The sequence below is a fragment of the Phytophthora cinnamomi genome (genome assembly GCF_018691715.1).
Source record: "Phytophthora cinnamomi strain GKB4 chromosome Unknown Contig17, whole genome shotgun sequence".
NCBI lineage: Eukaryota > Oomycota > Peronosporomycetes > Peronosporales > Peronosporaceae > Phytophthora > Phytophthora cinnamomi.
In genome coordinates this window covers 2,044,181-2,055,723 of record NW_027150950.1, presented here as the reverse complement: position 1 = coordinate 2,055,723, position 11,543 = coordinate 2,044,181, and the positions used below count along the sequence as shown (strand labels likewise).

The 11,543-nt window shown below is 52.9% G+C and overlaps 3 protein-coding genes across 4 annotated transcripts; 1 reads left to right on the top strand and 2 right to left on the bottom strand.

The window, feature by feature from the left end:
- Positions 1–639: 639 nt before the first annotated feature.
- Positions 640–1,878, bottom strand: IUM83_04896 (mitochondrial import inner membrane translocase subunit TIM50; the record flags this gene model as incomplete). The annotated part of the gene is made up of 2 exons (XM_067929000.1): positions 640–1,242; positions 1,324–1,878. The coding sequence occupies 2 exons, from the start codon at positions 1,876–1,878 to the stop codon at positions 640–642; spliced, it is 1,158 nt and encodes a 385-aa protein (XP_067796259.1).
- A 132-nt stretch (positions 1,879–2,010) lies between these two features.
- IUM83_04895 (Transmembrane emp24 domain-containing protein 1) lies at positions 2,011–3,000 on the top strand (the record flags this gene model as incomplete). The annotated part of the gene is made up of 4 exons (XM_067928999.1): positions 2,011–2,417; positions 2,504–2,607; positions 2,681–2,788; positions 2,864–3,000. The coding sequence occupies 4 exons, from the start codon at positions 2,011–2,013 to the stop codon at positions 2,998–3,000; spliced, it is 756 nt and encodes a 251-aa protein (XP_067796255.1).
- A 157-nt stretch (positions 3,001–3,157) lies between these two features.
- IUM83_04894 (Cyclin-like protein) lies at positions 3,158–10,900 on the bottom strand (the record flags this gene model as incomplete). 2 transcript variants are annotated; one of them, XM_067928997.1, is made up of 2 exons in its annotated part: positions 3,158–4,360; positions 10,529–10,900. In XM_067928997.1, the coding sequence occupies 2 exons, from the start codon at positions 10,898–10,900 to the stop codon at positions 3,158–3,160; spliced, it is 1,575 nt and encodes a 524-aa protein (XP_067796257.1). The 2 variants fall into 2 exon arrangements, with proteins under 2 accessions (XP_067796257.1, XP_067796256.1); XM_067928998.1 differs by lacking the exon at positions 10,529–10,900 and having other exon boundaries at positions 3,158–4,342.
- Positions 10,901–11,543: the final 643 nt, after the last annotated feature.

Sequence of the window (11,543 nt, the reverse complement as noted above, 5' to 3'; positions counted from 1 at the left end):
ACGTTCACCAATACCGTTATCCAGTGCGATAGTTGCTCCCTCATCAACACAGCCGAACCGTTCGCACTTGCAGCTGAACGCTGGATGCTGGTTGGGTCTCAGATGCGCTGGAAGAAACTATGCACGCGAAGTGCCCTAGTGTGGCTGCTGCGCTATCTAGAGCTTCAAATGACGAAATGAGTGCAGATGTGGACGAGATGGAAGTGCAGACTCCCGCCGGTACGTATTTTCATGCCCGAGAGCGACGCACGGAACGCCTGAGTGTCATGGGAATTGGTCGGGCTTGTGGAATAGCTCGTGACGTGCATCAAAACTTCGTTCTGCACGGAATTACGCCGTGTGGGGCTACGTTTTACTGTACATGTACACCTCGCCGTGGAACCAGTCAATTTCACATGTCAATGGGAAAAGGATGTCATGCAACTTCTGTGCCTAGCCCAGGGCTGTAGTTGCCCTATGGCATGACATGGGCCTTGGTCAAGTGGATCATCTTCATTAAGTGACTGAACCTGGCTAGGCACCAGTAAGTATTGGTAATATACGACACCACGTCCTGCGCTAAATTTTTTTCCCATTGTATTGCTGCTGCATCAGGCCACACATACATGTACCCCGTGATTTTATGAATCACACGATCACTTAAACATGCGGGCTTCCGCCAAAACCGCTAGCAGCAACGCCTCCGTTCGGCGACGCGGGGTGGTGGGACATCCGGCCCCGGACGAAGCCACCAAAGCCCTTCTTCTTCTTCTGTTCCTTCTGCATCTCAAGCTGGTGCACGCGAGCGCCGTACTTGGTGGCAAGGTCACGCACCATGCCGTCCTCGTCACGGAACTCGCCGATTACTTGGCGGAAGTCGGGCACGCGCTCCGACGCCAGCGCCTTAAGGAACGGGATGAGGTCCTTGAGCTCGTGGTCATCGCGATCCCGTCCGTTTGTGAAGGGTTTGACCGGAATGGCGTTTTCCGGCTGCAGCTGGTAGGCCGCCGGGTCGTCGTCCAGAATCACCACCTGCCGCAGGTCGCGGTTCAGGTTCGACAGGTCCTTGACGTGCGCGCCGTTAAGGTACCGCGTGGCGTCGCGCGACAGCACGTGCAGCGCGCACTGCTTGGGGTCCAGCTTCTGCACGATCTCCTCGGCGCCGTAGTTCTGCGAGAAGATCACGATCTCGTAGTACTGGCACAGCGTCTCGAGGAACTCGTCCACGCCGGGTCGCTTGGCGTGGCGCCAGCCGTGCTTCCTCTGCAGTGGTAACAATAAACTAATACATTAGTACAACACCATCTTTGTGCCTATGTTGCAGCACCACTGGCAGCGACATACGCTCCACTCGGAGTGCACGAGCGTGTCCTCCAGGTCCAGCACCAGCACGGGCACGGGCGGCGTGTCCGCGGGCACCTGCGGGATGGGCCAGTCGGGCAGCAGTTTCTGCCTGGACGGGTCGGTGAAGGGCTTGACCGTCTCCTCCACCTTCTTGGCCAGGAACGCGTACACATCGCCCAGGGGCGTGGCGCCCAGCGCCTCCGTGATGCGCGTCTTGACGCCGTCGTCCAGCACGAAGTGCCACAGCACGGAGCCCGAGATGCTGCCGGCCAGCAGCGCGAACGAGATGCGCGCGGGCAGCGATGACGTGCGCACCACCTTATGCTCGGCGGCGTCGGCCGAGTGCTTGGCGGCCTTGCGCGCCGCCCGCCGCTCGGCGCGCGGCACCACCTTGAGCTGCACGTCGCGCCCCACCTTGGCCAGCGCGGAGGGCGCCTCCGACGCGGCCGAGGGCGCGGCCACCTCCGCAGCCAGCACCAGGCGACGCGTGGCGCCCACAGCCGCGGACGCCCGCGCGCCGCGCTGGGCGTAGCGCAGCACCAGCCTCAGCATCATCCTCAAGGTTTGGCTCGTAGATATGCGGTCTGGATGGCCTCGCCAGTCAACAAGTCAATTTGTGTGTGCCACACCAGTTACAGGTCACAATATTTTGGTCCGCGAGCACAAATATACGACACAATTCGCAAGATGAAGATGATGCTGTACGGACTGCTGCTGCTGCTGCCGGGGATCCTGGCGCAGCAGGGAGACTTCGCGGCGCTGGACCCGGAGGCCGCGGCCGTGGCGGAGGACCCGCACTTCGACCCGTACGACGACAAGCCGCGCGGTGTCGGCGCGGGCGCCGAGTACGCGCCCAGGGCACGCACGGTCGAGAGTTTCGACTTCGACCCGTCCGAGGGCCTGACGTTCTACGTGGAGGGCGAGAGCCGCGAGTGCTTCTACCAGGACGCCAAGTTCGAGGGCGACGAGCTGGGCGGCGCCTACGTGGTGAGCTCGGCCGACTCGCACATCGACCTGGAGGTCAAGAACCCGGAGGGCGTCACGATCTTCCGCCGACTGGGGGACGCCGAGGGGCAGTATCTCGTCACGCCCAAGTGAGTGGAGCGGGGGTGGGGCTGCGGAGCAGGAAGTGGTCAATCATTGGTACTTATCTGATTATTGGTCGTGGTGGCTGCTACAGACAAGCAGGCGTACACGAACTGTGCTTCAGCAACCCGGACTCGGACGGCAAGCTCGTGACGCACGTGACCAACACGCTGCAGTCGCAGCATCCGGTCGAGAAAGGTGCGGCAGGGTGGAGGGGGTATTGCTGCTATGGTGCACGAGCTGACGGTTGTGTTCGGATGTTTTGCTGCAGAACACGTGAGTGTGCTGGCCAAGTACGCGTCGCACTTGGACGTGCGTCTCGGCGAGCTCGAGTCCGAGCAGAGACTGCAGCTCATTCGGACAGACAGGCATATCAAAGGTCCCGCTTGTTTGCTGGAGTCGACCTGTGGAACACGTGGAGGTGACTCATATCGTTGTGGTGGTGTCTTTGCAGTGGATGAGGAGATGAACAAGCACGTGATGTTCTACGGAGCTCTGGAGTGCGCTGTGTACCTTGTGGTGTGCTTCTTTCAAGTGTTCTACATCAAGAGTTTGCTGGACAGTCCTCGCAAGGCGAGGACGTGGGTGTGAAGGACTTGATGATTGCATCGCGTTCCTCAGTACAACTGAAAGGTGACTACCGTCCACCTGCGAGAAGACATCCGTCGCACGTTGAAGACGTTCGCAATGGTCAGTGACATTTAATAGACATCAAAAAGTATTCTTCTTCCTGGTAGCTTCCAGATTGTTATGGCGTCTGCAAGCCAGCATCTAATGCCTTGATAAACTCAAGGTCTGGTCGGTTATCGTTTGGTCGATAACGTGTCCACAGATCCAGGAAGTCGGGTCCAAGTCCTCGACTCTTCTGACCATTCTCGTCCTCATACAGCCACAAGTAGCATCGCGCAACCTCTTCCAGCTCCTTTTCCGGCAGTTGCAGCACTGTCCACCACGGTTCATTCTTCTCTGTAGCAACATTCGGCACCACTTGATGATGATACAAGCAGGCCAGATACACTGCCCCGGCGGCAAGTGCGATGCAGTCGAACGCCAGACACAGTCCACTCTTCACTGCGTCGGCAACCAGCAAAAAGGTGATCTGGCGAATATCCTCGTACGAGATGTCCGGGTGCATGGCCTCTAACGCAAATATCCGCTCCATGTGCGGTGCGATGTATGCGAACGGCTGCGGCGCCCCGATCTCGAACGACAGCGTGAGCAGGAGGATCCTCTCGAGCAGCAGCACTTTGCTCGCATTGGCCTCCACCTCGCCCACCTCCACGACCTCCAGCAGCGCATTCAGCCACTCAATATGTTTGGTATTAGCCGCTTCCTTGTCGTTGCCTAGCGTCGAGCTCATCTCCAGCGGCTTGCCCTTGGAGTCCAGCAGCTTCTGCTTCTTTTTGGCTGGCGGCGCGGGCGACGGCGAGCGACGCGGAGCCGACGCCCCGTTGGTCTTGGAGCCTCCGGCGGCCTTGTGCCTTATCATGAGCTTCTCCTGGGCCTGCTCTCTGCACAACAGCAGGAACATGGAGGCCTCCGTGACGTAGCGCACCTTGATGGGGAACTCCTCCGTCTTGCCGGCCAGGAAGAGCGCCGCCGTGGCCACCAGGAAGCGGTCGTGGGTCGCGAACGAGTGTAGCATGTAGAACCTCTGGACGAACAGCTGCGCAGTCACGCTGGGCGCCTCGGGCATCTCCAGGAGCTGCGCCAAGTGCTCCACGAAGGCGCAGGTGGTGCGTCGCAGCTGCTGCTCCACGCGCCACGGGACCCCGGACTGCAGCAGGCTCGGCGTGCGGAACACCACGGCGCTCTCTGTCTGCGCGTTCTCCTTCTCCGCTTCGTCGGGCGCCGGCGCGGGCGTCCGTGTCGCCTGTAGAATCACGGCGCGCAGCTCCGGGAAGACCCACTTGCCCTCAGGTTCGGGCGCCATGACGTTGATGTATTTTAGCTTTTAGGCCAAAAAATAATAATGTAAAACAAATTGGGAAACACGTTTTTAATAATTGTGAATTCGGTCCGTTATTTTCAAATTAAAAGTGGGATTGGGGGAGACTGTGGGCTGGAGAGAAGATCGGCGTTCATGAGGAGACGTGGAATGTGTCACCGCACTGTTCCTCGACTGTTTATCGCTACGAAGCGTGACTGTCATTGTAGACAGCTCTTACTTCTAGGCAGAGAATAGCAGGATTCGTAGGAAAATTGTAAACATGTGAGTGCCGGGCAAAGTGCCGCAACAAGACAAGTGTAGCTCTCTCTCTATATATATATATATATATCGCACTGCCTGCTGAGCTGCAAAAGCTGAAGTGAGAAGAGAGAGAGAGAGAGAGAGAGAGAGAGAGAGAGATGCCACCGCCAGAGAGCAGCGTTCCGTTAAGTTGTCATTTGCATCATACTAAAACTAAGCCTCGCATACAAACTCTGCATCCTTGGTACGCAGCACCATCTCGGTTGCGCTCAGTCAGCAAAGACTACGCATACCGCCTTTGGTATATGTCGGCACGCTACAGGGGCACGCGGTAGACGGGAGATCTGGGCGGAGGGGCCGCGTGGCCTTAGCATCGATCGTCCGGCAGGATGTGCTGTAGTTAGCCAAGCTCTAGCATCGGCGTTGACGCTGGGGCTGGTGTTCACAGGGACCCATGGTAAAGCGTCACTCCATGTTCTCACAGTTCGTAATGACACAGATAGCATATAGTTGCGAGCTCGTACAGAACCCTTGATTTGGCAGAAGATGTAGCGGAATTCCAGGATTTGGAGTTTTGTTATACACGTGTAGGTCACACAGATCCAGTCCGCCGATGCAAAATATGGTGTGATATTGGTCACGCTAGGGCGGAGGACAAGTTGCGGGAGTAAAATATGCAGGTTGAATGGCTTCTGTAAAATTGTCTGGAAGCTGTGGCTGTGTAAAGATTTGAAACGAAATCCAGTGTCATACAACAAAAACGATCATGTGCACCCTGCGTCGGTCGGTTGCGAATTCCACACAAAGCCGTTCCTACTACACAAATGAAGAAATGTATCCCTGTTCGACGACTTACCACGGTTATAGCTGAAAGTTGGAAGGACCTTGAGGAATCTGAGATGCCGTATGTGATGACAGGGTAACCGAAACCACTTAACTTGAATGTGACATCAACGTGTAATTGTGTATAGGCTTTGAGAAGCGTACATAATAGAAACGATGACCAATACGAGACTGGTGACACCAACTCCAAACGAATCCTCATCAGTCCCTTTGCCGACATACGGATGACCACCATCGTCACCACGAGATCGAAAATAAAACGCGGGATCCCTTTCGCCGATGGTATCGAATGCGTGCTGTCGAATAAGCCATCGATCAGCAACTTTTGATTTTTAGGGCCCTAGTCGCGGCGCTAACATTAAGAACAGTTTGAGACTTGTGTGAGAGAAGGGTGTTCTCCTGGTTGGCTGCAAAATATCCGTAAAATGACGCATGCTGCTCAGAATAAGTTGTGGTGGAGCGGCACACTCGTGTTGCTGACCTGACCGCCTTGGTTCGGGTGATGGCGCGAATGAGGCCTTCTGCTACGCTCATGTTAATGCCGTAATGGAAGACGCAGAAGATGCACAACTCACGGGATTTCAGCGGGTGTTGCCATTTGACTCCACAACGTATCTGATGTAATTTTTTCGTGTGCTTTACAATGCCCGCAAATGCATATGGTATTTGCAGCTAAAGTACCATTGAGCTTTTGTGGATGGAATCGTAAAGATGTTTTACGCTGACAACATGGATACATACAAGCTGAAAGGCAAAGTCGTCCCTGGCTGACTGGAAAGCTGCCAGCTGCCGCACATGAAATAATTTACGAAGTACTTATCGGAGGAGCGACTACACGCTTGTCAGACCAAGTTGACGTCAGCGTAAGGCAAAGAGGTATGAAGTAGCTAAAGTAACTTGCAAAGCTAGAGTTTCTCCCTGATTTTTTATTTAGACCAGTGTGGATTTAGCACAGAGTAAATTGGTGGTCGTTGGCAAACCTCCCCGCCGGCAGTCTGTAAAGCGAGCCGAAGCAAACGCTCGCAGCGCGCACGCGTCTTGGATGCACATCGAGATGGAAGATATTGGATGCAAGCACCCGAGCATAACGGCACCCCCACCACCACTACTGCCCGCACCATCTCCAGCCGCGGATAAAGAAACGCTGCGGGGCGCGCGCATCAAACACAAAGTGCGAGGCGTGGGAAGCCAGTGACAAAAGTCTCGGTGAGAGCGTGGAATCCGAGCGGACAAAAGGTTTAGTGTGCACAATACAGACAACGACGGCGTAACGAAAAAATCCGTGCGACCGCTACACTTGACAGAACGGTAAAATCACACAAGAAAAAGGTCTGCCACACAGAATATATATGGTTTCACATAAAATGATATCCGACACACTAATTTCGCACTAAGCCACACAAAATCAGTGCATGGCACACGTCGAAATGTAAGAACACACCAAATACTGGTGGCTGCACACCAGTCAATTTATAGCGCATCACGGTAGATATTTATGGTAATTTCAGCCAACCGGGATGGTATCCTGGTGCTGTATCATGCCCGACGTGGGGCAATCTCACTTCTCAATACTCGAAGCCCCCTCCCCTCTTCCTCCTCCTCCCTGTACGTCCCCCCCCCCCTACAGCTCCCTCGCCTCAAGATGTCCCCAAGGTACACGTGGACGACGATCTGTAACGACATGACTCGCGAATATTCCCACCTGCTGATGGAGGACATGAAGTTCTTCATCATCGCGAAAAATCAACTGGTTCCTTGCGTCGTGTGCACCCTAACAAGGCCACATGAGGTGCGCTACTTACTGGTGCGCTGCTCCTCGGAAACCTGCAAGGCCGCCACACCGCATGACGCGTGTAAGTGGATGGGGAAGGTGATGGCATGCCAAGAACTCAAATCGTGTGACGATAATGGAGAGGGTGTCCAAGAGCCTCTCGTAAGAGACCCTCAAAATCCCAAGCTGACACATCGGCTCAAAGAATACGGCCGTGAATTGGCGACTTAAGGGTTGAAACCAGTGCGAATTTGTATGGGTATGGCTCGACGTTTCGGCTTGTCGGAGACTAATTTGCCGACACTGAACCAAGTTCAATGGTTCACTGCCACATTCACCAAGGCCAAGCTGTATCGAAATGACGACTATGATGACATTTTGGATCTGATCGATGCGTTAGCGTATGGACCGGAAACCAACGACATGCAGCCGTTTTCGCTTGGGTGTACAAGGAAGGCCAGATGTCGGAAGCGGTTCTGACGAGCATCCATTTTTGACGGGGCTGACGTTAAAGCGGCTGCTGCAGAACGCCGCCCGCGATCCGGCATCATTCGTTTTTCACATGGACGCCACCTTCAAATTGAACCAGCTGTCATATCCCGTTGTTGTTTGCGATGTTTCGGACAGACATGATTCGTTCATTCCACCTGGTGGCTCTGTTCATCCCCTCCCAGAGACTGGAGGAGCTGTATGTGAAGGCGTTGTCGGCGCTTCGGAAAGTGTTTACAGCGGTTACTGGGAAGCAACTTCTGGTCAAATACGTCGTGGCGGATGCGGAAACGGCTCAGCGAAATGCTGTTGATTAAGCCTTTGGTATGGATTCGGACTACGTGTACCTGATGTGCTTCTACCATGTGATGGTAAAAATATTCGAGCGGACCAATGGTGTTTCCCAGCGGTTGTGTGAGCGTGGAACAGCCGACATTTACGATCTTCACTTTGCTGCTGACCAAGCTACTTATGCCGAAAAATGGTCGACTGTTTTCGTCGAGTGGTCGCGTGAAAGTGAGTTGGCTGATTTTCGGGTTTACTTTAGGCGAGTGAGGGTAAAGAGCGAGTTTCATCGCTGGCAGTGCTTCCATACCCCGAGCGGATATGCCACCACGAACAACCCGGCGGAGCGGTTTAACCGCCAAATCAAGCGCGATTACACTTTACGTACGAAGCACAAGATTGGAACGCTCTTGTGAAGAGGCGCTGCGGTGTTCTTGCCCAGAACAGTTATAGGCCTTGTTCGCCGTCCACAAGCTACCGAGCGGGGTGTCAGGTGTCGGACGGCATAGGGTGTGTGTTGCTGTCCAGTACACGCTTCGGTCAGGCGCACGATGTGTATCACTTGGGTAGCGGTTCTTTTCACCAGGAGTTAGTATCGACCCCGTGAATTTAGACAGCTACGTCGGGCTAACGCTAAGACAATCCAATTCAAATGGTGTTATACACGTTATACAGTCGCACAAAAACTTCTTGTCCTCTCTTCTTTCTCAAGGCCCACGGCTAAGGCCAAATACAAGTCAACTTGTCCAGATCCAAGACACTTGGTCAATCTTGGGGACGCGCACCACCTCTCAGAGAGAGAGAGGAAAACGATCTACCCTGTAGCCAACTTCTTCAGTTCGACGCAGGCCCAATAAACCGCAAATATACAACGAAAGACGGTATGCAATCCGCCGATATACAGGAATGGAATAGATAAGGTCACTTCCAGGCCGAAGCAATGGACCGCTTACCTAACATACTTTGTGTTTTGTCGTGGAGAACGTCTAGCCGGGCTGTGAAAGAAGCACTTGCGCCCTTGAAAGTAAAACGAACTCTGTTTGGGTTAAGGGTCACATGCGAACAAGATCTTTCCTAAGCGACTCTTCGGCAGCTGCGATCTTTCGGCGGAACGCTGGTCTGGGTTCAAAGCGGTAGCCAGACTGGGTACATCGCTGGACTTGTGGGGTGCAACTTGAATCTTGGTGGGTACCATAGTGAGAGCAAATGTTTCTGATTTTGGAGTCCCAAGCAACCTCGAGGCGAGGATGTTCATGGTATGGCGGGCTGCAAGTCTTGGGACGCGAACTTTAGGATTCGGTGTTCCAGGAGAACAACGGGGAATACGAGAAGTGCCTCTGTTCCCAAGTTGTAATTGGGAGTCGATTCCCGCCATACTCAGATAATATAGGCAGAATCGCTCGCGTTCCAATGCACTTCATGGAACGGGATCAACTTAGCCCACACAGATCTATTTTCAGGGGTTCAGCGTTCGACCTCAGATCATGCTCTTGTAATTTGTAGGGGTCCGTAATCATAAAAAATCGTTGTAGAATTCTGGACATACAAGTCGCAGAATCTAGATAGGCACCATAATTCTGGTACAACTTTGTCCACACTCAGAAATAAGTATTCCACAATTCATCAGATCCCACATTATGGGTGATTCCCGTATTTGGGCATCACCATCCCAAATTTTGGGATTGACACAGCCTCACACGCTTCCAGCTGCTGACAGATTGTTGTGGACACCAGTCGGTTAAGCCAAGAAAGTTCAAGGATGTTCCTGAGGTCACCCAGCAACTTAAGGCCCGGGTGAACGACTTCCGGCAGCGAAACCTACTCGCCGACATGACTCCAAGTCGATCCAGTATCGAGTTTCTGCTCGTATCACCGAACCCCAACAATGTGCGTGTGCTGTCACGTGGTTGTGTTCGTGTGAATTGGATCGCAGCCGAAAGCCTGCACCCGTATCGGCACAGATGGGCTCAAACTACGCGTGAATGGACTTGAAAGGTCAACGGGGGAGCGAATGGGAGGTTGATGCGATCAATTTGGCAGGTTGTAGTGGGCCTACGTTGGCTCACTACTTTAGCTTACGCGTTGCGCTACGTGTATGAGGAAGCGTAAGTACTTAGTAATTACTTGAGTTAATTATATTTGAATACACAAATATAATTTAAATCAGATAAGACTCCAAGTGACTTAGATTAGGTAAAATGAGAACTGTATTGTTTGTAAATTGATCTTCCTCCTAAATCTGCTAAAATTGTTTATCATCTATGAAAGGGGTTGACAGCGGCTGGCTGTCAGAGCCCCACCAATATGCACGTCTCTAATTAGTAGAAAGATGCTGCTTTCTACCAATAGGATCTTTGGGTAGGTGTGGACCACTCATTGTGGTGGCCCACTTCAATGTATCCATTGGTGTGACTTACACCAAGGTGAGGAAGTATCTAAACTTTTAACAGATACCCTATCTGTTAAATTCACAAGTGGCTACAAGCCACTTGTACGTGTAACCCCGTTACAGTAGTGGCGTAGCTTCGGGGGGCGCCCACGTGACGTGCTGCGTGAAATGTAGTAGAAGCGGCGAAACCGCCGCAGTAGCTGGTCGAAAGCAGACCTGACAACGTGCACGTATTAGATGTAGCGCAGAACATTAGCGACACGAAGATAATATCATACCTGGTTAAGCTCGTCGCGTTCAGGAAATTGATGTCGCTGCCGTACGTGTACAGCATCTTCCACGCGGAGTCGTTTGGCGTGTCCAGGCACTGGATAGTCAGGTAGTGTCGGCTTTGCATGGCAATTTTCCACGCCTCCTCCACCAGCATGTTGTACACCTCCCTGCGCACCTCGTGCAGCGCTTCCTCCTGTCTGAGAAAGGCACCAGTCAGCACCACCAGCGCATCGACGTCCTCTGCACCCATCGCTTCGACACGTGGGCCCGAGGCGCGCCAAATCCGAAAGTGATGAAATCTGGAAGGAGTGCGGCGTTGGAGGTGTCCGGTGTGAAGTGACGGGTACATTTTCAGAGCCATCAAACGGCTATTGCAGTTGCCTGCTCCAAGACAAGAGAGATCGATTAAAGAGAAAGAGATCGATGCAAGCTTAACGTTAAGGGGGGATGATGTAACGGGGTTACACGCACAAGTGGCTTGTAGCCACTTGTGAATTTAACAGATAGGTTATCTGTTAAAAGTTTTAGATACTTCCTCACCTTGGTGTAAGTCACACCAATGGATACATTGAAGTAGGCCACCACAATGAGTGGTCCACACCTACCCAAAGATCCTATTGGTAGAAAGCAGCATATTTCTACCAATTAGAGACGTGCATATTGGTGGGGCTCTGACAGCCAGCCGCTGTCAACCCCTTTCATAGATGATAAACAATTTTAGCAGATTTAGGAGGAAGATCAATTTACAAACAATACAGTTCTCATTTTACCTTAAACTACCTACTTGGTGTTTTATTTGATTTATATTATACTTGTGGACTCAAGTATAATTAATTCAAATTATTAATAAACTCCTACGCTTCCTCATACACGTAGCGCGACGTGTAAGCAAA